The sequence below is a fragment of the Amphiura filiformis genome, chromosome 9 (genome assembly GCF_039555335.1).
Source record: "Amphiura filiformis chromosome 9, Afil_fr2py, whole genome shotgun sequence".
Classification (NCBI taxonomy): domain Eukaryota; kingdom Metazoa; phylum Echinodermata; class Ophiuroidea; order Amphilepidida; family Amphiuridae; genus Amphiura; species Amphiura filiformis.
Genome location: NC_092636.1, coordinates 23,210,773 through 23,237,926, shown reverse-complemented (window position 1 = coordinate 23,237,926; position 27,154 = coordinate 23,210,773). Strand labels below are relative to the sequence as shown.

Sequence of the window (27,154 nt, the reverse complement as noted above, 5' to 3'; positions counted from 1 at the left end):
ATGTTTGACGCGCTCGTTTGCGTGATATCTGCGCCGTTATCGCCGCGTCAAATGCAACATGTTCCGTAGACGCGAACATGTCTGCTTGTTTGCGTCCGGGTATGCGTCCTTGTCAAATCCGTTGCTAAGCAGTGTCGGCTTCACTACGCGAGTCAAAGTCACTGGTCTAGATTCTCGTTTGTCTGGGCTCTCGACCGTGTCTCGACCATAGACATACCACCTAGACCTGTAACTGCCCATCCCTAACCATGGCAGTAGGTGAAGCCACGTATCCAAGGTGATTTTGGTCGGGTGGTCGGACGCGGAGAAATAAGCGTTCATGTCTGGAACGAAAAACGCGATCGTTTGCGTGATTGCTGCGCCGTTATCGCCCGCGTCAAACGCAACATGTTCTGTAGACGCGAACATGTCTGCTTGTTTGCGTCCGGGTTGCGTCCTTGTCAAAATCGTTGCTAAGCAGTGTTGACTTCACTACGCAAACCAAAGTTATAGGTCTAGGTTCTTGTTTGTCTGGGGTCTCGACCACATGTCATCATATTGCACTATCGCTGTTGCTGGTTGTTAGTCTCGCGGCCAGACTGTATGTGGCTATCACGAACATACATGTTTGTTAGGAGGATCGACGAGTGTCAGACCGACGCAAACTGGCTGTGTAGGAGACTAGCTGGTTGTATCAGTATTAAGGGTCGGGTCAAGTAACTGGAAGATCAAAGCTTACCTCACACTTGAACTAAATAATGGCAGACCAGCAAGGAAACAGTGTAAGCTTTGTCAAAGGTAAGAACATATTTAAAGATCAACCATCTGTGCACTATATTTTAAAAGAGCATTTCGTGATCCAATCGGACTATGTTTAGGGCTATATACTAGGCCTATTTATAGGGGGCCGAGGAAGGTGCGGGATTGGACCTTTAGCGTATTAGCGCAATTTTGCTAATCACGCTATTAGCTTAGGATTAGCGTATAGGGTCTATGTAAATTAGCGCTAATTGCAACGCTAGCCAAAAGGTGCACTAATCCGCTAAAGGCCAATAATTTTTTTCACCAAAACTCCTCTAATAGCGCTAATTAGCGCTTTATAGCGTTTTAGCGCTAATAACGCTAATTAACATCCTAGCACGCTGACGCTAATTTGCTAAATTGAAGGTGAAGTCCCAGTGAGAGGGGCGCAATTAGCGCTAATTAGCGGTTTATAGCGTTTTAGCGCTAATAACGCTAATTAACATGAACTAGCACGCTGACGCTAATTTGCTAAATTGAAGGTGAAGTCCCAGTGAGAGAGCGCTATTAGCGCTTAATTAGCGTTTTATAGCGTTTTAGCGCTAATAACGCTAATTAGCATGACCTAGCACGCTGACGCTAATTTGCTAAATTGAAGGTGAAGTCCCAGTGAGAGGGGCGCAATTAGCGCTAATAGCGCTTTATAGCGTTTTAGCGCTAATAACGCTAATTAGCATGACCTAGCACGCTGACGCTAACTTGCTAAATTGAAGGTGAAGTCCCAGTGAGAGGGGTGCAATTAGCGCTATTAGCGCTAATTAGCGGTTTATAGCGTTTTAGCGCTAATAACGCTAATTAGCATGACCTAGCACGCTGACGCTAATTTGCTAAATTGAAGGTGAAGTCCCAGTGAGAGGGGCGCAATTAGCGCTAATAGCACTATTAGCGCTAATTAGCGGTTTATAGCGTTTTAGCGCTAATAACGCTAATTAGCATGACCTAGCACGCTGACGCTAATTTGCTAAATTGAAGGTGAAGTCCCAGTGAGAGGGCGCAATTAGCGCTAATAGCGCTTATTAGCGCTTTATAGCGCTTTTAGCGCTAATAACGCTAATTAGCATGACCTAGCACGTTGACGCTAATTTGCTAAATTGAAGGCTTCAAGAACTGGAAACAGAGAATATGGGCTTCAACAAATTTGTAGCCATCGAGGATTCAGATACTGAATCCACCAACACATAATAGATCTCTCCATCTGAAGATTTTGAAGAGACGAGGTATCCAGCAACTCTTCCTAATTGCAAACATTAAGAAAATATGCACGAAGACATATAGGCCTACGCAATGCCTTGTTAGTTGACAACATGACTTCACCACCAACAAAATAGCGCTAATAGCGCGAAGTAGTGTCAGTACTAGGTAACGCTATGCGCAATTAGCGCTAATTAGCGCCAAGAGTGCTAGGTACCGCTAATTAGCGCGCATTAGCGCTTAAAACGCTACATGACGCTAAATATCGCTAATTGCGCCCCATGACGCTAATTAGCGCTAATAGCGCAAAGTAGCGCCAGAGTGCTAGGTAACGCTAATGAAGGTTATTAGTTCTAAAAACAACGCGGTTTTCGAAAGGAATCGTAGCTCTGATGGACTTTAGCGTTATCGTTGTTGGGGCGGTTTGTGGAGTTTGTTTTTCTTTATAAACATCCTCGTACGTATCATTCATCCATAAATTTTATTGGTTTTAAACAACACGGTTTTCGAAAGCAATGGTGTAGCGCTGATGTACTTTAGCGTTATCGTTCTTGGGGCGGTTTTCGGAGTTTGTTTTTCTTTATAAACATCCTCGTAGGTATCATTCATGCATAAATTTTCTTGGTTTTAAACAACACGGTTTTCGAAAGCAATGGTGTAGCGCTGATGGACATGAGCGTAATAGCGCTAATTGCGCCCCACTGACTGGGACATGCGCCCCATGACGCTAATTAGCGCTAATAGCGCAAAGTAGCGCCAGATTGCTAGGTAACGCTAATTAAGGTTATTAGTTCTAAAAAACAACGCGGTTTTTGAAAGCAATGGTGTAGCGCTGATGGACTTAAGCGTTATCGTTGTTGGGGCGGTTTGTGGAGTTTGTTTTTCTTTATAAACATCCTCGTATGTATCATTCATCCATAAATTTTATTGGTTTTAAACAACGCGGTTTTCGAAAGCAATGGTGTAGCGCTGATGTACTTTAGCGTAATCGTTTTATCGTTCTTGGGGCGGTTTTCGAGTTTGTTTGTCTTTATAAACATCCTCGTAGGTATCATTCATGCATAAATTTTCTTGGTTTTAAACAACGCGGTTTTCGAAAGCAATGGTGTAGCGCTGATGGACTTGAGCGTAATAGCGCTAGTTGCGCCCCGCTGACTGGGACATCTTCAATTTTCTAATTTAGCGACAGAACGCCAGGTAGCGGTTATTAGCGTGAGTGCTAGGTACCGCTAGTGTAGCTCTGATGGACTTTAGCGTTATTGTTGTTGGGGCGGTTTGTGGAGTTTGTTTATCTTTATAAACATCCTCGTACGTATCATTCATCCATAAATTTTATTGGTTTTAAACAACGCGGTTTTCGAAAGCAATGGTGTATAGCGCTGATGTACTTTAGCGTCATCGTTAGTTCTAAAACGCTAGATCATGCTAGAATTGCGCAATTAGCGCTAATTAGCGTAAGAGTGCTAGGTACCGCTAATTAGCGTTATTAGCGCTAAAACGCTACATGATGCTAAATAGCGCTAATTGCGCTATTAGCGCTAATTGCGCCCACCGACTGGGACATCTACAATTTTCAATGTAGCGACAGAATGCCAGGTACCGGTTATTAGCGTTATTATCGCTAACGCTAAATGACGCTAATTAGCGCTAATAGCCCAAAGTAGCGCCAGAGTGCTAGGTAACGCTAATTGCGCTAATTAGCGAAGAGTGCTAGGTACCGCTAATTAGCGTTATTAGCGCTAAAACGCTACATGACGCTAAATAGCGCTAATTGCGCGCTATTAGCGCTAATTGCGCCCACCGACTGGGACATCTACAATTTTCTAATTTAGCGACAGAATGCCAGGTACCGGTTATTAGCGTTATTAGCGCTTAACGCTAAATGACGCTAATTAGCGCTAATAGCGCAAAGTAGCGCCAGAGTGCTAGGTAACGCTAATTAACGCATTAGTTCTAAAACGCTAGATCACGCTAAATAGCGCTAATTGCGCTATTTAACGTCATAGTGCTAAATACCGCTAAGTGTGCCATAATTAGCGTAATTAGCGCTAAAACGCTACATGACACTAATTAGCGCCAATTGTGCTATAATTAGCGTTATTAGCACTAAAACGCTACATGATGCTAATTAGCACTCATTGTAATTATTAGCATTAGCGTTGGTGCTAACTCTCGGCGCTAAAGAGCCAATCCGGCACCTTCTACAGGGGGCCTATGTACCAAATATTTCTTGCAGATTCATTCGTTTAGCAAAAATATTGTCATAATTATGATATGAGAGGGTTAAAATGCCAAAATCACTTTCCTCCCTCTCGCCTGCCAAATATCGCTTTCCCCCTCGGCCTGCCAAGAAATCTTTGTTCCCCCTTGCACATGCCAAATTTTTGGATCCAAATTTGCAAGTGCAATAAATTATGAGCCCCCGTAAAATTTCCGAACGGCCCGCCAAAAATTGCTTGCCGCCCGCCCGGCCTGCCAAAATTGCTTTCTCGTCAACGCATAGGTCATGCTAATTAGCGTTATTAGCGCTATTAGCGCTAATTGCGCCCCTCTCACTGGGACTTCACCTTCAATTTAGCAAATTAGCGACAGTACTTCCATCTGTTCGTCAGGGTAGAGCATGCAACATCTATAGCTACCAGGCCATACAACCGAGGGTCAACACCTACCGCTACTCCTTCTTCGTCAGACAATACCAGTTTGGAACAGATTGCCATCTCCAGTCGTATCATCTTTGACAGTTAGCCATTTCCAGGCCTGGCGTACCACTTCTCCGGATATGGCAACTACACCAACCCACCAGTCCTTGTAGTCTTCGGGGCATCGCCCCTTTTACTCGCACTTTTGTTGATGGTTTTTTGAGCACTGAATTTGGCACGTATGCACAGCACAGCTCTCCTAGGAAAAGCCTCGCTTAACAGGAGTTCATCACTCAAGACTCAAGACTCACATGAACTTCCCCATTTCAAATTAGGGGCTGATGTGCAATAATTATGAGCCCTGGGAGGGTAAAATTGGTGGGGGAAGAAATTTTTACGAGCCGGAAGGGGGCAAGCACTTTTGTGCCAGCCGAGAGGGGGGGCAAGCAATTTTGGCACACATTCATGGGGCACCTTTTAAAGACCCATTCAGTGATCCCAGCGCAAGTGTAAAAAAATTAAAATTGTTTATAAATTGCTTAAAAGTGGAGGATAAGTCATTCAAATTGTCATTTGGTATTTTTGACCCGGTGGGCTCAGTTTGTATTTAAAGGTAGGACGTATGACCGTTCCAGGATTTGAAAATGACCCCCTATTTCACTAATTTTCACTATTTCACTAATCCGCTAAAGGCCAATAATTTTTTTCACCAAAACTCCTCTAAGTGAGAGGAACGCAATTAGCGCTAATAGCGCTAATTAGCGCTTTATAGCGTTTTAGCGCTAATAACGCTAATTAACATCCTAGCACGCTGACGCTAATTTGCTAAATTGAAGGTGAAGTCCCAGTGAGAGGGGCGCAATTAGCGCTAATTAGCGGTTTATAGCGTTTTAGCGCTAATAACGCTAATTAGCATGACCTAGCACGCTGACGCTAATTTGCTAAATTGAAGGTGAAGTCCCAGTGAGAGGGGCGCAATTAGCGCTAATAGCGCTATTAGCGCTAATTAGCGGTTTATAGCGTTTTAGCGCTAATAACGCTAATTAGCATGACCTAGCACGCTGACGCTAATTTGCTAAATTGAAGGTGAAGTCCCAGTGAGAGGGTCGCTAATTAGCGCTTTATAGCGTTTTAGCGCTAATAACGCTAATTAGCATGACCTAGCACGCTGACGCTAATTTGCTAAATAGAAGGTGAAGTCCCAGTGAGAGGGGCGCAATTAGCGCTAATAGCGCTATTAGCGCTTTATAGCGTTTTAGCGCTAATAACGCTAATTAGCATGACCTAGCACGCTAACGCTAACTTGCTAAATTGAAGGTGAAGTCCCAGTGAGAGGGGTGCAATTAGCGCTAATAGCGCTATTAGCGCTAATTAGCGGTTTATAGCGTTTTAGCGCTAATAACGCTAATTAGCATGACCTAGCACGCTGACGCTAATTTGCTAAATTGAAGGTGAAGTCCCAGTGAGAGGGGCGCAATTAGCGCTAATAGCGCTATTAGCGGTTTATAGCGTTTTAGCGCTAATAACGCTAATTAGCATGACCTAGCACGCTGACGCTAATTTGCTAAATTGAAGGTGAAAAGGCGCAATTAGCGCTAATAGCGCTAATAACGCTAATTAGCATGACCTAGCACGTTGACGCTAATTTGCTAAATTGAAGGCTTCAAGAACTGGAAACAGAGAGTATGGGCTTCAACAAATTTGAAGCCATCGAGGATTCAGATACTGAATCCACCAACACATAATAGATCTATCCATCTGAAGATTTTGAAGAGACGAGGTATCCAGCAACTCTTCCTAATTGCAAACATTAAGAAAATATGCACGAAGACATATAGGCCTACGCAATGCCTTGTTAGTTGACAACATGACTTCACCACCAACAAAATAGCGCTAATAGCGCGAAGTAGTGTCAGAGTACTAGGTAACGCTATGCGCAATTAGCGCTAATTAGCGCAAGAGTGCTAGGTACCGCTAATTAGCGTTATTAGCGCTAAAACGCTACATGACGCTAAATATCGCTAATTAAGCCCCATGACGCTAATTAGCGCTAATAGCGCAAAGTAGCGCCAGAGTGCTAGGTAACGCTAATGAAGGTTATTAGTTCTAAAAAACAACGCGGTTTTCGAAAGGAATGGTGTAGCTCTGATGGACTTTAGCGTTATCGTTGTTGGGGCGGTTTGTGGAGTTTGTTTTTCTTTATAAACATCCTCGCATTTATCATTCATCCATAAATTTTATTGGTTTTAAACAACGCGGTTTTCGAAAGCAATGGTGTAGCGCTGATGTACTTTAGCGTTATAGTTCTTGGGGCGGTTTTCGGAGTTTGTTTTTCTTTATAAACATCCTCGTAGGTATCATTCATGCATAAATTTTCTTGGTTTTAAACAACGCGGTTTTCGAAAGCAATGGTGTAGCGCTGATGGACATGAGCGTAATAGCGCTAATTGCGCCCCACTGACTGCGACATGCGCCCCATGACGCTAATTAGCGCTAATAGCGCAAAGTAGCGCCAGATTGCTAGGTAACGCTAATTAAGGTTATTAGTTCTAAAAACAACGCGGTTTTTGAAAGCAATGGTGTAGCGCTGATGGACTTAAGCGTTATCGTTGTTGGGGCGGTTTGTGGAGTTTGTTTTTCTTTATAAACATCCTCGTATGTATCATTCATCCATAAATTTTATTGGTTTTAAACAACGCGGTTTTCGAAAGCAATGGTGTAGCGCTGATGTACTTTAGCGTAATCGTTCTTATCGTTCCTATTTCACTAATTTTCACTATTTCACTAATCCGCTAAAGGCCAATAATTTTTTTCACCAAAACTCCTCTAAGTGAGAGGAACGCAATTAGCGCTAATAGCGCTAATTAGCGCTTTATAGCGTTTTAGCGCTAATAACGCTAATTAACATCCTAGCACGCTGACGCTAATTTGCTAAATTGAAGGTGAAGTCCCAGTGAGAGGCGCAATTAGCGCTAATTAGCGGTTTATAGCGTTTTAGCGCTAATAACGCTAATTAGCATGACCTAGCACGCTGACGCTAATTTGCTAAATTGAAGGTGAAGTCCCAGTGAGAGGGGCGCAATTAGCGCTAATAGCGCTATTAGCGCTAATTAGCGTTTATAGCGTTTTAGCGCTAATAACGCTAATTAGCATGACCTAGCACGCTGACGCTAATTTGCTAAATTGAAGGTGAAGTCCCAGTGAGAGGGGCGCTAATTAGCGCTTTATAGCGTTTTAGCGCTAATAACGCTAATTAGCATGACCTAGCACGCTGACGCTAATTTGCTAAATTGAAGGTGAAGTCCCAGTGAGAGGCGCAATTAGCGCTAATAGCGCTATTAGCGCTTTATAGCGCTTTAGCGCTAATAACGCTAATTAGCATGACCTAGCACGCTAACGCTAACTTGCTAAATTGAAGGTGAAGTCCCAGTGAGAGGGGTGCAATTAGCGCTAATAGCGCTATTAGCGCTAATTAGCGGTTTATAGCGTTTTAGCGCTAATAACGCTAATTAGCATGACCTAGCACGCTGACGCTAATTTGCTAAATTGAAGGTGAAGTCCCAGTGAGAGGGGCGCAATTAGCGCTAATAGCGCTATTAGCGGTTTATAGCGTTTTAGCGCTAATAACGCTAATTAGCATGACCTAGCACGCTGACGCTAATTTGCTAAATTGAAGGTGAAGTCCCAGTGAGAGGGGCGCAATTAGCGCTAATAGCGCTAATAACGCTAATTAGCATGACCTAGCACGTTGACGCTAATTTGCTAAATTGAAGGCTTCAAGAACTGGAAACAGAGAGTATGGGCTTCAACAAATTTGTAGCCATCGAGGATTCAGATACTGAATCCACCAACACATAATAGATCTCTCCATCTGAAGATTTTGAAGAGACGAGGTATCCAGCAACTCTTCCTAATTGCAAACATTAAGAAAATATGCACGAAGACATATAGGCCTACGCAATGCCTTGTTAGTTGACAACATGACTTCACCACCAACAAAATAGCGCTAATAGCGCGAAGTAGTGTCAGAGTACTAGGTAACGCTATGCGCAATTAGCGCTAATTAGCGCAAGAGTGCTAGGTACCGCTAATTAGCGTTATTAGCGCTAAAACGCTACATGACGCTAAATATCGCTAATTGCGCCCCATGACGCTAATTAGCGCTAATAGCGCAAAGTAGCGTCAGAGTGCTAGGTAACGCTAATGAAGGTTATTAGTTCTAAAAAACAACGCGGTTTTCGAAAGGAATGGTGTAGCTCTGATGGACTTTAGCGTTATCGTTGTTGGGGCGGTTTGTGGAGTTTGTTTTTCTTTATAAACATCCTCGTACGTATCATTCATCCATAAATTTTATTGGTTTTAAACAACGCGGTTTTCGAAAGCAATGGTGTAGCGCTGATGTACTTTAGCGTTATCGTTCTTGGGGCGGTTTTCGGAGTTTGTTTTTCTTTATAAACATCCTCGTAGGTATCATTCATGCATAAATTTTCTTGGTTTTAAACAACGCGGTTTTCGAAAGCAATGGTGTAGCGCTGATGGACATGAGCGTAATAGCGCTAATTGCGCCCCACTGACTGGGACATGCGCCCCATGACGCTAATTAGCGCTAATAGCGCAAAGTAGCGCCAGATTGCTAGGTAACGCTAATTAAGGTTATTAGTTCTAAAAACAACGCGGTTTTTGAAAGCAATGGTGTAGCGCTGATGGACTTAAGCGTTATCGTTGTTGGGGCGGTTTGTGGAGTTTGTTTTTCTTTATAAACATCCTCGTATGTATCATTCATCCATAAATTTTATTGGTTTTAAACAACGCGGTTTTCGAAAGCAATGGTGTAGCGCTGATGTACTTTAGCGTAATCGTTCTTATCGTTCTTGGGGCGGTTTTCGGAGTTTGTTTGTCTTTATAAACATCCTCGTAGGTATCATTCATGCATAAATTTTCTTGGTTTTAAACAACGCGGTTTTCGAAAGCAATGGTGTAGCGCTGATGGACTTGAGCGTAATAGCGCTAATTGCGCCCCACTGACTGGGACATCTTCAATTTTCTAATTTAGCGACAGAACGCCAGGTAGCGGTTATTAGCGTGAGTGCTAGGTACCGCTAGTGTAGCTCTGATGGACTTTAGCGTTATTGTTGTTGGGGCGGTTTGTGGAGTTTGTTTATCTTTATAAACATCCTCGTACGTATCATTCATCCATAAATTTTATTGGTTTTAAACAACGCGGTTTTCGAAAGCAATGGTGTATAGCGCTGATGTACTTTAGCGTCATCGTTAGTTCTAAAACGCTAGATCATGCTAGAATTGCGCAATTAGCGCTAATTAGCGTAAGAGTGCTAGGTACCGCTAATTAGCGTTATTAGCGCTAAAACGCTACATGATGCTAAATAGCGCTAATTGCGCTATTAGCGCTAATTGCACTGACTGGGACATCTACAATTTTCTAATGTAGCGACAGAATGCCAGGTACCGGTTATTAGCGTTATTATCGCTAACGCTAAATGACGCTAATTAGCGCTAATAGCCCAAAGTAGCGTCAGAGTGCTAGGTAACGCTAATTGCGCTAATTAGCGTAAAGAGTGCTAGGTACCGCTAATTAGCGTTATTAGCGCTAAAACGCTACATGACGCCAAATAGCGCTAATTGCGCTTATTAGCGCTAATTGCGCCCACCGACTGGGACATCTACAATTTTCTAATTTAGCGACAGAATGCCAGGTACCGGTTATTAGCGTTATTAGCGCTTAACGCTAAATGACGCTAATTAGCGCTAATAGCGCAAAGTAGCGTCAGAGTGCTAGGTAACGCTAATTAACGTTATTAGTTCTAAAACGCTAGATCACGCTAAATAGCGCTAATTGCGCTATTTAACGTCATAGTGCTAAATACCGCTAAGTGTGCCATAATTAGCGTAATTAGCGCTAAAACGCTACATGACACTAATTAGCGCCAATTGTGCTATAATTAGCGTTATTAGCACTAAAACGCTACATGATGCTAATTAGCACTCATTGTAATTATTAGCATTAGCGTTGGTGCTAACTCTCGGCGCTAAAGAGCCAATCCCGCACCTTCTACAGGGGGCCTATGTACCAAATATTTCTTGCAGATTCATTCGTTTAGCAAAAATATTGTCATAATTATGATATGAGAGGGGTTAAAAATGCCAAAAATCACTTTCCTCCCTCTCGGCCTGCCAAATATCGCTTTCCCCCTCTCGGCCTGCCAAGAAATCTTTGCCCCCCCCCCTTGCACATGCCAAATTTTTGGATCCAAATTTGCAAGTGCAATAAATTATGAGCCCCCCCGGTAAAATTTCCGAACGGCCCGCCAAAAATTGCTTGCCGCCCGCCCGGCCTGCCAAAATTGCTTTCTCACCCCTACCCCCCCATCAAAATCTTTGCCCCCCCCTACTTGCCAAATTTTTGGGATCCCAATTTGCAAACGTTAAATGGTCTAGATTATGTTGCGAGTGCAGCGAGCAGGAAATTTGCATATTAAAGGGGGTAGACACACAGGGTCAAAAACTAAAAGTGTTCGATTTCAATGAAAATCATCATTGTAAATAGGCCCTATATGCTGCATTGGAAGTTGACCTTTATTGCCAGATTTTGGCAATACAATAAAAAAGAATTCTAGACTGTGCAAACTATTCCTTGATTTCCAAAATTTGAGACCATTTTCATTGAAATCGGAGCACTGTTAGTGTTAGAGTTTAAATGTTAACCTGTTCACTTCCAAACGATTGGAAAAAGGCTCTGGTTACTGGCATATATAAAAAGGGTTCAAAATCTTCACCCGAAAACTACCGCCCCGTTAGTCTCACATGTATAACTTGCAAGATCATGGAGCACATTGTCTTATCGCATACAGCAAAACATCTGGCTAGAAACAACATCATAATCGATGAGCAACATGGGTTTCGGCAGATGATGTCATGTGAGACCCAGTGTTGTAGTCGAGGACCTCATGTCCGAGGCCAAGGCCAAGGCCAAGGACTTGGTGTCCGAGGCCAAGGCCAAGGCCAAGGCCAAGGACATGGTGTCCGAGGCCAAGGACAACCCTCCGAGGCCAAGGACTTTTGTCTCCGAGGCCAAGGCCAAGGACCAAGGACTTTCATAATAATGAACCAGGGGGGGTCATATTGTCGCCAACATAAGGCAATTTTATAGACCACTTGACATGAATGTTTATCAACAAAGGCGAGGATTGGTCTTTCGATATGCTCGAACGAACCGCTTTAACGAGAAGTTTCCAGATCGGACGATCGTCGTGTAGGGAGATTTAAAATACACATGCCCTGAGCAAACTACGATGCGTACGTACGCACACTGCAGGGCAAAGAACAATGGAAAGTGCCATAATGCATGCGCATACTGCCGGGCAATGACGTCACATGTCAAGTGGTCTATATGCACTTTAAATAACGCTGCACAGTAAGCATATCTATAGAACTTTATAAAATAAACATGCTTAAAATGAACTCTTTATCCTAGTTTCAACCAACAAAACCCAACTTGTTCATTATATCGATTTGTTTCTTAGTCTTAGAGAACAACCCAAAAGTTTGATGAAGTCCTATAAACGGAAGTCCTTTTGCTAACCCCCTCCACCCTCCCCTCTAACGCAAGTGTCAATTATCAAAAACTTAACCTGTATGCATAGGATACAGTGCCATCGCTATGGTGGATGGGGTGCGACAATGTTAGGATATTTTCTTCGTACCTTTTGGCACGAAAAAAATAATAATTAGGACTTGCTTGATTTTCAAATAAAAAAAGAATCAGCTGCTTACAAACAATGACAAAATTAACTTACAAATTACAGGTTGCAGTACTCTACACTATATTGATTTTAAATCATTTTGAAGCAACCACTGTAAAATTTCAATATTGTAGGCCTACTTCAGAAAATACTGAAATTTTATATTAAATCCTTAAAGATCAACTTTGACCGATGTTTTAACGACTTTTTATACAAACATAATCTGACTTTTCTACCCCCCCATAATGGAAGGACTTTCGTTAATAGGACTTTTGAGTTGTTCCCTTATCTAGACAAGTATTGAAGATTATAATATAACACACTTATGTGTTTGATCCGCATTTAATTCTGTGAGCTGATGAGATTAACTCAAAATAGATGAAATTCATTTGATCACAGTTAGGCCTACCCGGTAATCGAAACATGCCCTACAGTAGCGTCCAATGAGTTTCTTAAAATATCTAAAGAACCTCTTGTGTCCATTCGATATTCCTATTTTAGGAATCATATTAGCTGAGTGGAATTTTTATATAAAACCACATATTTGGCCTCCATGTGCATGTTTTGCAAAGAGCAAAGATGATAGTTAAGAGTGTACCAAAATATTGACAAACTGTTTTGTATTTCAATCAGGTACAATAAAAAGCTATCCTTGTCATGTTTCTCTAAATAGTTTTAATTTATAACTAAACAGCAGATCGTGAGATTGTACTCTTCCACTCTTTAAACATTTGCCTGCATTTTTGATGATTTTGCCTGTCCTTGTCCGGTCCTTGTTGTCAAGGACCAAGGACTTTGAGGTTCGAGGCCAAGGCCAAGGCCAAGGACTACACGTCCGAGGCCAAGGACTACATGTCCGAGGACCAAGGACTTCAAAACCTGTCCTCGAGGAGTCCTCGAGGCCGAGGACAGTACTCGAGGACTACAACACTGGTGAGACCCAACTGATCCAGGCTACACAGGACTGGTCGGAAGTGCTAAACCGTGGAGGGCAGACGGATGTCTTGCTATTAGACTTTTATAGCAAGGCATTCGACAAGGTACCACATCTACGCCTTGCTGCCAAGCTCAACTACTATGGCATTAGAGGGAAGATGTTAAGTTGGATTCAAGACTTCCTTGTAGGGCGAGACCAATGCGTCGTTGTTAATGGCACGCACTCTAAGTGGTCACCAGTGACATCGGGAGTACCCCAGGGCTCGGTCCTCGGTCCCACCCTCTTCTTGTTATACATAAATGACATAGTTAATGACATCAGTTGTACCCTGCGGCTTTTCGCAGATGACAGCATCCTGTATAAAGAAATAACATGTGCCGGGAGATCTGAACAAGGTGTTTAGATGGGCCGACCAGTGGCAGATGTGTTTTAATGCTGGGAAGTGTGATCAATTACACACCTATGAGGTTGACGGGCAACGCATCCAGAAATCATCTAAGCATAAATACCTTGGCGTCACTATCACCAACCAACTGGATTGGAAAGCCCATGTTCAAAATGTCACTGCTAGCGCACGAAGCACCTTGGGAGTCCTTAGACGTAATCTTTCATCTTGTCCATCTCAAGTCAAAAGTAGAGCATACCAGGCATTGGTACGACCAAAGTTGGAATACGCCTCGGCTGCGTGGAACCCGTACGTCAAACAGCAGGTGAACGCACTGGAGGCAGTGCAGCGTCAAGCAGCTAGATTTGTTTACAACAATTATGAAAGACAGGCTCTAGTGTTACTCAGATGCTGCAACGCCTTGAGTGGGACTCCCTAGCTACCAGACGCCTGCTCAACCAGAATACAATGTTCTTCAAGATACATCATGGGCTGGTTAATATCCCTTTCCCCTCGACGGTACTTCCATCTGTTCGTCAGGGTAGAGCATGCAACATCTATAGCTACCAGGCCATACAACCGAGGGTCAACACCTACCGCTACTCCTTCTTCGTTCGTACAATACCAGTTTGGAACAGATTGCCATCTCCAGTCGTATCATCTTTGACAGTTAGCCATTTCCAGGCCTGGCGCTACCACTTCTCCGGGATATGGCAACTACACCAACCCACCAGTCCTTGTAGTCTTGGGCTTCGCCTTTTTACTCGCACTTTTGTTGATGGTTTTTTGAGCACTGAATTTGGCACGTATGCACAGCACAGCTCTCCTAGGAAAAGCCTCGCTTAACAGGAGTTCATCACTCAAGACTCACATGAACTTCCCCATTTCAAATTAGGGGCTGATGTGCAATAATTATGAGCCCTGGGGAGGGTAAAATTGGTGGGGGGAAGAAATTTTTGGCGAGCCGGAAGGGGGGCAAGCACTTTTGTGCCAGCCGAGAGGGGGGGGCAAGCAATTTTGGCACACATTCATGGGGCACCTTTTAAAGACCCATTCAGTGATCCCAGCGCAAGTGCAAAAAAATTAAAATTGTTTATAAATTGCTTAAAAGTGGAGGATAAGTCATTCAAATTGTCATTTGGTATTTTTGACCCGGTGGGCTCAGTTTGTATTTAAAGGTAGGACGTAAGGACGTATGACCGTTCCAGGATTTGAAAATGACCCCCTATTTCACGGGGAATCAAGGACATTTGCAGCAATTTTGCCCCTATTTCACGGGAAATGAGGACAATATTTTTGGAAAAATACCCTATCAATTTTTGTGTGTAACTACTAAAAAAACGGACAGAAAAAAAACCAAAAAAAACAAAAACTGTAGCGGGACAATGCGGAGGAAAGTCCTGGAAATACACCCTATTTTTCATTTTAAGGACAATTTTGCTCCAAAACACCCTAATTTGGACAATCGCGAACAATTTTGTCCTCGCAAATTCAGCTGACATTTCTTGAAAATTACCCCTAACTGGAACCATCATGCGTACACACCGTCAAAGAAGACTGAACCCACCGGGATTTTTGAAATGACAAATTTGGCAAAAACAAAGAAAACTGCAGTACTGACGAAGCTGAATCCCCATTATAGTATACATGTAGCTAATTTAGATACTGTCAGTATCTAAATTACAGATTCGTGTAAACTGTCTTATTATTACAGCTTTCGGTTGAACCACTTGCAGGCAATGTTAGCACATCTATGACAATGACAAAGGTACCAAAATCTGAATTTTGATCATTTTTACGATTGTCCGGATGAGCAAATCACTGAATGGGCCTTTAAATAAAACGCTCTAAAAAGGCTTAGAAAAACAGTACGGAAACGCTTTATGCAAATTTTCCTGTTCGCAGCATATATCTAGACCGTTTGCATATTGGGATCGCAAAAATTTGGCATGTGCAAAGGGGGGGGCAAAGATTTTTTGGCACGCCGAGAGGGGGGGGGCAAGTGATTTTGGCGGGCCAATAGGGGGGCAAGCGATTTTGGTGGGCCGTTCTGAAATTTTACCCCCCAGGAAGGCTCACTGAGCCCCTTACAAACATCCCAAATAGCCAGAGGGGACTTTAAGTAATTTACCATATTATTTCATCATAGAATGAACCAAAACCTTTCCTAACAGTTTAGGCCTACTTATATTATTTCATCGCTTTTAAAAACCTTTACTTTTTAAAATACCTTTATTTTTGCCATTGGCATAGATTTCTTTTTGATATGGGGGGGTGGGGTTGAAAAAAAATACTTGAAGTAAAGAGGCTCAAATTGATTGAAATCAGTCTTTTGAATAAAATACACTATCTGTGGTCATTTTGACTCCTACATTTTGGTCATCAAAATTTTATGACCCCCAACCCTATTTTTCTTTCCAAAAATTTATGATCCCCTCTCATATATTTGGGACCTGGGGACCCCCCCTTTCCAAAGAAAAAATGATAACCCCTTAGATTGGTTTTGTGTTTTTCTCTATGACAGGTGGCCCAGTAGGTGATATCAATACTGGACATAGTCACAGTCATGACCATAGTCAAGAGCATGGACACACCCATGAACACATGGAAAATGCAGGAAGATTTACTGATAGGGATTTACCAGTGTCAAGGAAGGATTTTGTTGAGGTGAGACACTCACTATGGACAACAATGGTCTCATTCCAATGGCATAGTTCAATAACCTCAATTAAACAATCATAGTGCAAAATTTGACCTCAAGTTGCAGAGTATGAGTTTTTGTACCTAAAGTTTCAAAGGTCATTCAATGAATGTACAAATGTATTGGAGTTAAAGAACTGTGCACTAATAGATGAGAAAGTTTTGGATCCTAGTGACTGTATTTTGCAAGGCGTTCATTGGCATAAAACCAGAGCTATGAGACTGGGGTTTGGTGCAATGAGTTTTTGTTGCATGAGTCGAGAGAATTAATTGCCATTTAGTGCTGCAGAAATGGTAAAAGCTGGGGGTAAAAGCATTGGCCCGATGTCCCTAGACGAATACATCATGTAAAGCATATCAGCCACATCTGTGCCAATTTATGTGATTCTCATCCAAACACACAATACATGTAGGTTTGATATGCTGCACCATTCTGCAGCACTATTCATGTAAAATGTAAATGTCACACATGAGATGTCACGTATAGTAAAAATAAATGTCCCTATCCCCCCGAGTGCCCTGGCTCAAATAATCATGGGGCAGTTGTAGAATTTGGTAAACAATAATCCCGTCCTGGTACGTACGCCACTTCGACAGTGTCTCACACCAAGCAATTCCAAAAAGTTCGACAGCTCTGCCCTGAGAATAATTCAAGTAGGATACAAGGTACGTCAAATGTTTGTGAACCCGTTACATGCTCAAAACAATAATGACATAATCGCTCTTTGCCATATTATTTTGAAACAGCGAGCATATACAGTTGGCATTGGTGGTCCGGTAGGATCCGGCAAGACGGCACTAGTCCTTGCTCTATGCAAATATCTACGCGACAAGATTGGATTGTGTGTGGTCACCAATGATATATTCACAAGGTGAGTGGAATGTATAACAAAATAAGGGGCTGTGCAATAATTATGATTTTTTTTCCAAACGGCTCGCCAAAAATATCGCTTGCCCCCCCTCTCGGCCTGTCAAAAATTGCTTGCCCCGCCCCCAATTTTACCCTCCCCCAGGGCTCATAATTATTGCACAGCCCCTAACAGAGTAATACTGGTTTCATACTTTCTGTCGCTTGCCACTGAGCAGCGTGACGCTTCATCTTTCTGCAAGCGGATTAGCACGACGCTGAGCGGCAGGCACATGACTATGATTGTTGATGTTCATCACCGCCAAAAAATGGTTTCCTGTTCTCATATGTCAGAGCGGCTCTGCTCCCTAGTTGACTTGAATTAAACTCTTAAGCGATCTGCTGCTCGGGCAAAGCGGTGGAGTGATCAATATATCGACTTGCCGCTGGTCACAGCTAGCATTTTTGGTGTGACTGTGCAGTGAAGCAAAATCAGCGGCAAGCAGCCTTAAAGTACATGTATGAAACCAGCATAAAACATGGTTTATTCTGTGATGGGTTAGGCAATATAATAATGTCGTATCAATGCCCTATTTGCATACATTAGGCTTATCCAGAGGTGCATAGGGATCATGCAGGAAGAGCAGTGGCATATGGGGGCACCGACCATGATTAGAGGAGTCGTAAGCCATATTTTGGCAATTTTCCAATGGGATTTTCTAAATTTTCAAAACGGGGGAAATGTGTATGCCCCTGATGCTATGCCACTGGGGAAGAGAATGTGTGTACCCCAGAGCATGCAGCAAAAAACAAAAAAAAGTTGTTTTGAAGATGGCACCAACCCTAACTCCCTTTCTATTTTTTTGCCTGAATGTAGGATATAAATGAAGAAGATGACGAGAAAAGATGACGTTTTCTATGCCCTGGTTTTGAACCACCATTCCACCAACCCCTCGGGTCCCAGGGACAAGACTGGGATAGCATGCCGTGAGTGTTAAGTTGTCTCAGACGATTGCGCAATCGGATCATATGGGATGCACAGGCTTGCAGTCATTTTGTGCCATAGTTTTTGTTTGGTCTAGTAGCGTTCGAATTAGAACCCATGACTTCAAGGGGTCGTATGGAGCCCCTTGACCCCTGGCAGATGGCCCTAGATTGTATCATCAATCTTGGATACTCCCTACCTTGTACCTTTTTTTAGGTGATACACAAGAGACATTGGGACAAGAATGGTGCAAATAACCAACGTTCGAAATTTTGGTTGTCCGGTTGCCCGGGACAACTAAAAAGTCGCCGGACAACCAAAAATACTGATTTGGTTGTCCGCCGGACAACCATAAATCTAGCCAAAAGTCACATTTGTAGGCCCACGGACAACCAAAAACTTAGACGGACAACCAGAAATTGTAATCTGGTTGTCCGTGGGACAACCATTTATTTTTCCTAAATTCGAACACTGCAAATAACAAGGGATTCGTTCCACTTTGTCATGAGGTTATGAACGTTTTTTAAATGTTTTACACTGTGTAAAAATATTGTACTGTGTTTTTACAGAGAAGACTGGGAGTTTTTAGTGCGACATAAAGCTTTACCAGAGGAACGTATGAGAGCTGTGGAGACAGGAGGATGTCCTCATGCTGCCATTAGGGAGGTATGTGGGTTGTCACCTTACTTACATGTACACAGACTTGTGATATCTACACATCTTATAATAAAGGCCACTGCTCTTTACTATTAGGCACAAAAAAAAAGGTTTGTTTGTCCATAGAGGCTTATGAAACAGTTGGGTCGGTAGGTCGGATTTTAAAAAAAAAAAATTTTATACAGATATTGCACTTGAAACTAATAATTTGAAGACTGGTAAATAAGTCAAGTCTTTACATTTTCTTTCTTTAAATTTATACTAACCACTGTTTTACTAGCACATTCAACGCAAATTAAAAAAAAAAAAAAGACACAGTCGGGACCAGGGTACACGGTCGGTCGGACGTGGACAAACAAACAATTTATTTTTTTGGCCTTAAATAGCTGTACCATATGATATTAAAGCAGACTAGTCCCAACAAGGCCTTTTGCTCTATCCACTTTTCAGCCTAAAAAAAATAACAATAAAAAAAAATTGAATGGAACGTACACCTCCATATTTCACCTCATGAAAATATTCTTACCATTGTACTCATAAACATTCAATATTTGTATAATATTGTATAAATGTGATAATATAACTTCAGTGATTTTTGAATGGTTGATTTTCCATTTTTTTTTTTTTTGAGGTGTTACTTACGAATTTAGTATCATATGTCATTATGTGTACTGCAGTCAAGTCTTATCATGAATTGTAAACATGTTTTTGGTTGATAATTTTATTTTGAATGTTCTACAATGTAGTTTTGAAGTTTAGTACTATTAACTTACCGTGAAATTGTACTTTTCATTTTCAAAAGTGCTTGGGCTTCCAGGGTGGTTCGCCCCCATGAAGTCCCCCGCTGAGGGTTTCACCCCCAGACCCCCAAAGTGGGCTGTACCACTTTAAATTTGCTTCCGACAGACCTGCTATCAGAAAAGCCACTAGCAAATAGAATGTCGATCACAAGTCATTAGTACGATCATTGTGAAATCGCCATACCAGTGGAATTCAATTCAGCTTGGGAGTGACACAAATCACTAGTAGTAACATTTCAACTGAGATCTATTATTGAACAAAGAGTTAAGAAAGTCTTGTTATATGAGTATACACAAGTACTAGCCCTAATGTTAGTAATTCTGAAAGAACTCAGAAAGTACACTCACCTCACATAACCTGATTCATCCTCTGTATCAAGAAACTGACACTTCTTTCTGACCTTTGCTTTTCTTGACCATGTAGTGTCCCTGTAATGCATAATTTAGTTGTCTTCACTATGTCTGCCTTCCTCTTCTCCATTTTCCAGTTCTTTGTTGCCAACTTGCCATTCAGTGATTCTCTTTGTCCATCTGTTATATCTTCTCTTCTTGCCACATGACCAGCCTATCTTCATTTTGCATACATTGTTGGCTCAGTGCCAGAAGTGGGTGAGTGGAATAGCTGCCCTGTGAACATTTGGTAATTTAGACTTAGTATATTGTTCTACACATGGCAGCTACACATGGCAGCTATTGCACTTACCCACTTCTGGCACTGAGCAGTCAACATTTCCTTTACAGGGTGTTGGAAAGTTAGTCATGATTAATTTGAATGTTTTATTTCCAATACACATACAGGACTACTCAGTGAATATGGAAACCATACGTGATTTGACCAAAGAATTTCATCCCGATATCATCATAATTGAGTCGGGAGGTGATAACTTAGCAGCCAATTACAGTCGTGAATTAGCCGATTACATCATCTATGTTATAGATGTAGCAGGTGAGTAGAGAGCATTGCTTATATAACTTTCTAATTGACCTTTTAGGTAAATCCCATAATCCTTTGTAGTTAGACCTGAGATGTTGTCATTTGACATCACGACGATGTGCACATCGGTTAGCGAACATCGTTTCTGCTCATAATTAATAGCAGTGAAGTGCACAGTCATGATATGTGCATCGGCAAGACATCTCAGGTCTACTCGCAAAGGCTTATGGGATTTACGGAAAAGGTCAATTGTATGGTGGTTAAGTACTACATGCTGGTTCAAAATCAGTAATAGACCCATACATAACTTACAAGACAATTCATCTGAGTCATCACATAGTGATGGATATTAACTATCAGGTAAAATTCATATTGACGGATGATAAGATTTCATGAAAAATTGTTTTCACATAGTGATGGTTGGTTAACTTCGGCAATCTACCGTAAAAAACTCAATAGTTAGCATATGTGACACGATCTGATCCATGGGGCCAAAGGCGGCAAATTTGAAACTGAGATAAAGGTAAAAATATGGAGTAAAAACAATAAAATACATAAGAAAATAAACATAAAAAACTTCATAACTTTATAACCAAGTACGCTAGACCTTTGGTGTTTTCAGTAAATGATATCCTATTGTATGTTTAATGTAATAATTAAAGTAACTCAATTGTCAAAAATGCCTCCTTTGGCCCTCATGGACCAGATCGTGTCACATATGTGCTTACTATCTAGCACTTTTAAAACATGCAAACATGAAGAGCCCCATCCACAAAAGTGTAAAGAATTTTGAGCAATGTCGACCCTGGTCGAAAATGAGTTTTACATGTGTTTTTAAAGAGGACATTAAAAGCTTTCTGAAACTGAAAACCCCATGTTGATAGGATTTTTCTTTGCAAAGATGCATAAATTTATCAATCACTGAAAACAATATAAAACAAAAGAATTGAAAACAATATAAAACAAAAGAATTTTAACACTTTCTTTGCCAATATCTCAAAATCAATATTAGCGACATCCGACTCATTTCCCTTGATCGTGTCACAAATACGAACAAGTAAACCTGCAAATTTGTGTCTTAACCCCATTAGCTCAGTTGGTAAAGAGCCAGACTTTGGCAGGGTCAGAATTTTGGTGAGAATTGATTCTCGCAAAGATTCTCGTAAACAGGTTTGCGTGAATCAAAGTTGATTCTCGCAAACTTTTGTAGTTTACACAGAAGTTGATTTGCAAGAATCAAATGATTCCCGCAAATTTATTCTGCTAAAATCAAGATTGATTCTCGCGCTGTGAAACAAAATTTTGACCCTGCTTTGGTACAATTTCATGTTTTCAAAAGCGCTCGATAGTAAGCACATATGCTAACTATCAAGTTTTTACGGTGTTACATATTACATTTTATTCTTTAATGTCATATTTTAAAAAGACAAATGAAATGCTGAACACTCATGGCAAGTTCTATAATCCATGCCCCATGGAACAAAATAGTAAAGTAAAATGTTTCTCCTAGCCAATTGAGATATTCATTCATTACTGAGATATTGTTAACATGGAGTAGTTTATAGTGGATATAAATATGCCTCATAAATAAGTATAAATAATTATATACCTCATATATAGATTCCTGTCATCTGATTGGTTGAAAGTGCAGTCATTATAAATTGACCGGTCACATGCGTCCCAATCAAACTGCGCAATCTCAACATCCACATACATCCATTTGGTATATAAAACAAATATTGACTGCTTTATATTCGGGACATGGTTCAAACTATAGGCCCGTGGTGATAACAGCGGGCCTGTAATCTTAACCATGTCCCAAATATAAAGCAGTCAATATTTGTATAATATGATGTAAAAATAACTTTATTTGTTTATCGCTCATAACAGGTGGTGATAAAGTGCCAAGAAAAGGCGGTCCAGGAATAACTCAAAGTGATTTGCTTGTCATTAATAAAACTGATCTAGCTGAAGCCGTTGGAGCTGACCTTCAGGTAGGATCTCAAGTTGACTTTGAACTTGATGGGCTATTCCATTTAAAATCCACACTACCCCTGTGGAAGATTTTGGAAATATCTCCAACATGGGGAGTATGAATTTCAAATGGAATTAGCACAGTAACCAACTCTATTTGAAACTTGCCCTCCCTCTGTAGAAGATTCAGGATGAATCTTTCCCAAAGGGTGAATGAAATTTGAATGGAGCTGCCTAATGTGCTCATTCCATTTGAAATTCATACTCCCTCTGTGGAACATATTTCAAAAATCTTCCACAGGGGGAGTGTGAATTTTAAATGTAATAGCCCAATATGGGGTGAATTGATGGTTAGCAAATAGCCACATATCATCTTGGCAAGTTGGAATAAGTAACAATTAACCAGGCCTTGCCGTTTGAGGTGAGCGATAGTATACAAATATTAACTGTCTATGAGTGTGATGGTCGAAATATAATCACGAGGTGAAAGATGGATTGTTCCATTCCACGAGCCGAACGGCGCAGTGGAATGGAACAATACATCTTTCACCTGAATTTAAGACAGTTAATATTTGTTTTATATCACTCATGCATAAATTCTATTACTAAAATACTATTTAAGGTTGGAAATACATTTTTCATCAACATAACACCATGTTTTGCCGTGATATACTTCACATTTTGGGGTCCACCCCATAACTAAATCGGCGAGTTCAAGAGTCAGCACACGGCTTGGCGCAGGCGCACTACGGCAGAGCACTATGATGGTAAAGACTATCACACGGAGTGAGTGATGGTAAAAATGATAAATGGTAATCAACCAATGAACTGTCTAGAATTTATGTATGAGTGATATAAACACAAATATCGCTTGCTGCGAATCACCCAAAATTGAATACAATTTACATTGGTACTTTCAATGCATTTAATTTATCATAATAAATTAGCTTTAATACCTGAAAACAATAAGTGTTTCATATTGGTATGAATGATCTTTCAGACCTATAGAGTGATTCGACCACTATGCATGCTAGAGATTGGTTCGACCACTCGCCAAACATCATGCTAGTGAGTGATTGCCCACTCACCTTTAAAATATAGACAGCAAGGCCTGTTTTAAAACTGATTAGTTAAAGGGGCATTTCGTGATCCACAGCCTCATCCCCCACTTTTCCAAAAAAAAAAGTTGAGATTTTTACACCACTGGATACCTCTGGCTACATAATGTTTATGTACCAAATATTTCTTGCAGATTAATTCGCTTAGCAAAAATATCGCTAAATTTGAATTTCGTTCTGGTGCACCAGAACGAAATTACAACACATTGTCTATGGAGCAGTGTAATACACATAATCATGCATAACTCGCAAACGCAAAATCGGAATCAACTGAAATTTTGGAAATAAGCTTTTTTCGTGGATATCTACTGAAAAATGTCATAAAAAGAGGATGCTAGGATCACGAAATCCTCCTTTAATAGCTATATGTTGAAAACTTTCTCACTTGAGATTATTATGTGGGACCTTAGTTTCTGATTTACATTATTTATCAGGCATAAGAATGGCTTTTTGGAAAACTGCCTGAAAAGGGAGTGAATTCGGCCTTTAAAGGCCCAAAACAGACTGAAAAAAAAAATGTAAATGTGGACAACAAAACTGCCAGAAAATTCTCATACCCGATTTATAATTCCCCAAACACGTGATCGCAACAATTGTTTAGCTTATAGCAGTGGGCCTTTTATGCCATTTCTCTCTTTTATTGTTGCTGTCCTGCTGTTCCATTCATGCATTCTAAAACAAAGACTTATTCAATAATGATAACGGCAAGATGCTAAGTGTGTAAAAGTGATATCCGTTTTGCACACTGAGCATGTAAGCAATTCACTCTTCTGCAAAAGCAATCAAGTGTAAATAAAGCTTTAGTTGAATGCAGAGAAGCATAACTAATTATTCTGTGAACATCGCCAATCAGTTCTAACATGAAATTCATAATTTTCTGTACCGTTTCTTTTCTTGTTACCTAGGTGATGGACAGAGATGCATCCCTTATGAGGCAGTCAGGGCCTACCATATTTGCTCAAGCCAAACACATGAAAGCAGTTCCAGAAATTGCAGACTTAATTGTGAAAGCATATAAAGATGCATGCGCATAAATGAAACATACATCTCATGGAATGGTATATTGCTTTAGAAGATACCAAGGTATATTGATGGGACATGATAGAAGAAAACAGTAGGGTCTGCTATGGCTATAGTGGAAAACACCCCACTTCTCTTCCAGCAGAACTGCTCCTGTACAACAGTATTGCCAATTTTGAATAAGCTTGTTTTGTAATTATTTTCAAATTGCTAAAAATATTTTTTGTGAAGTACTAAATAACCTTCAATACAAATATGCATTGTTCAGGGTACCTTAATCATGATACGATATGATAATATTGTGGAAAACAGTGTCAGTGTTTCAGTTGCACCATAAGTTATAACGTCAATGGGCGGGAAAAACCTTATGTGCATTAATACTGTTATCTATTTGGCAAATACTTAAGAATGACAAATCTTTCAACGTTCAATTCAGTGCCATTGTCAACTTTCAGGGGTCACAAAACTATGCAACGTTTCAAGTGTGCTTTATGACCCCAGCAAAATGAAAACACGATCAAATTTGTTATTTTGATACTGTTTCATATTTGCCAAATGGATAACTGTGATTGGCAAAATGGGCAAGGTTTTTAGTGGAGTCGCCGTCGGACAAGTTTAGAAATGTTATTTGCATTTCATTGGACATCTATGTTATGCGCATTGTAGTGATACATAACTTCATGGAATCCAAATGCAATTTATGTTCTTGCCTCAAACACATTTTTAAGTAAAAATATCTGCATAGAATCAGAGCTGTAGAATAGTTGACAATCATGTTTATATTTTTGCCTTGATGATTGATTAATAAAGTCAAGGAACATAACAACTCTATGTGAAATTGTAATTCGGAAGAATTTGTTCTTTTGCATGTTTCGCTTGTACACTTTTCCATGAATTGCTATAGGCCCTAGCCTACAGATTACTGAACTGTCTAAATGCTGACAGTTTGTATACCATAAGACTACCAAAATAATCAAATAGTAGCTACACAATTTCAGTGCAAAAACTTGAGCCTGTGCCAAAATATCAACATACTTTGTGGTGCGGCACAACACCGAACCACCCTACATTTGGTTTTAAGTACCGTGAAAGGTCCAACAAATTACTATACCATTTTTCACTCTGCAAACCTGGTGAAGTCGCTCCACGACTTATCTCATCCCCGTAAAAATATTGCAAGCTTCCGAAGGTCGCTGATCTTATGGTTTTGGTAACTCCCTTCACCAGGAACACATGATTTTGTGTATAGTTAGTGCGTGCAATGGCGACATTCTCTCGCATAATTGGGGGGAGTAACGCTAGTAAACATAAGCATGACATAAGCAATCAACCACGACAGATTCCGCAATATGGTACCCAACATTGTTTTGTCTTATTTTTGCAAATACCGACTGCGTGATGTTTTTGATTTTCGGGGAATTCCAGATCATCCAGATGTGTTTTGAGGTAAATGCGACGTGTTGCGGAATTTGGCTCGCAAATAGCGATGCATTGGGGGGACTTTTGTGGCAAATGCGACGTATTTATGTATAGCACTTTTAGCGATGCATTTTGGAAAAGTGCATAGCAGTTGATGGAAATTGCATCGCATTTATACCATCGAATTCGACCGCTGAGTAAGACCTACAATGTACTGCAAAGAAATATTTTTTTATTATGAAATTTTAGTCACAGGGAAAAAAAGTTACAATTTATATTATTGAAAATGATGTCATTTTCTAAACCGGGTACAAATTATGTTTAAAAACCCCAATTCCCTGAAGTGGAGGATGCAATTCCCCTGGAGAATGGACAAAAAACAAGTGGCTGTACAGTAGCCCCTGCCCTTCATTTTTCAAGACTGGGATTTTTCTGCACACATAATCAATGATTCATATACTGTCACATGCAGTAGAAAAACTTATTTTGCTTACATTGTATATTTTATTTCTAATATATTACAGCAATTATTTAATACAAAATACAATTATATAATTGTAACAACAAAGGCAAATTCAGTCACAATGAGATTCCATTCGGGAAAAAGGTGGGGGTTAATTGCCATGGATGGCTTTAAAGTTGATGCAGAACCTAAAATAAGTTATTGGTAAATCTGGAAATTAGTGATTAGGGCATTTCAGAGCATTTTTATAGCTAATATATCAGGAGAGGTAGCCAACAACAATTCCAGGGGGATACTCAAGTTTGGTTTGGGTAGGAATGTGCTGCTAAGAATTTGAAAGTGGACCCATCTCTATAGACCACTTGGCATGTGACGTCATTGCCCGGCAGTATGCGCGCGCATTATTGCAATTTCCATTGTTCTTTGCCCTGCAGTGTGCGTCGCATCGTAGTTTGCTAAGGGCATGTGCATTTTAAATCGCCATACATTTCATATAGTACAAGAAAGCCATTGAACAGTGTAGCGGCTCGTTCGAGCATATCGAT

At 40.8% G+C, this 27,154-nt stretch overlaps 1 protein-coding gene across 1 annotated transcript; it reads left to right on the top strand.

Moving 5' to 3' along the window:
• Window positions 1-510: 510 nt before the first annotated feature.
• On the top strand, window positions 511-25,571 carry LOC140160761 (urease accessory protein UreG-like). The gene is made up of 8 exons (XM_072184061.1): window positions 511-554; window positions 662-777; window positions 16,217-16,359; window positions 17,140-17,264; window positions 18,794-18,890; window positions 20,480-20,627; window positions 22,506-22,609; window positions 24,613-25,571. Exons 2-8 carry the CDS (start codon window positions 738-740, stop codon window positions 24,739-24,741), a joined length of 786 nt encoding a protein of 261 aa, XP_072040162.1. The 5' UTR covers window positions 511-554; window positions 662-737; the 3' UTR covers window positions 24,742-25,571.
• Window positions 25,572-27,154: the final 1,583 nt, after the last annotated feature.

Bases quoted from the DNA above. Each gene is read 5' to 3' on its own strand.
- LOC140160761 (XM_072184061.1), top strand. From the start codon at position 738: ATGGCAGACCAGCAAGGAAACAGTGTAAGCTTTGTCAAAG. The intron at 17,265-18,793 runs GTGAGTGGAATG...GTGTTTTTACAG, and splicing joins ACCAATGATATATTCACAAG to AGAAGACTGGGAGTTTTTAG. The intron at 22,610-24,612 runs GTAGGATCTCAA...CTTGTTACCTAG, and splicing joins CCGTTGGAGCTGACCTTCAG to GTGATGGACAGAGATGCATC.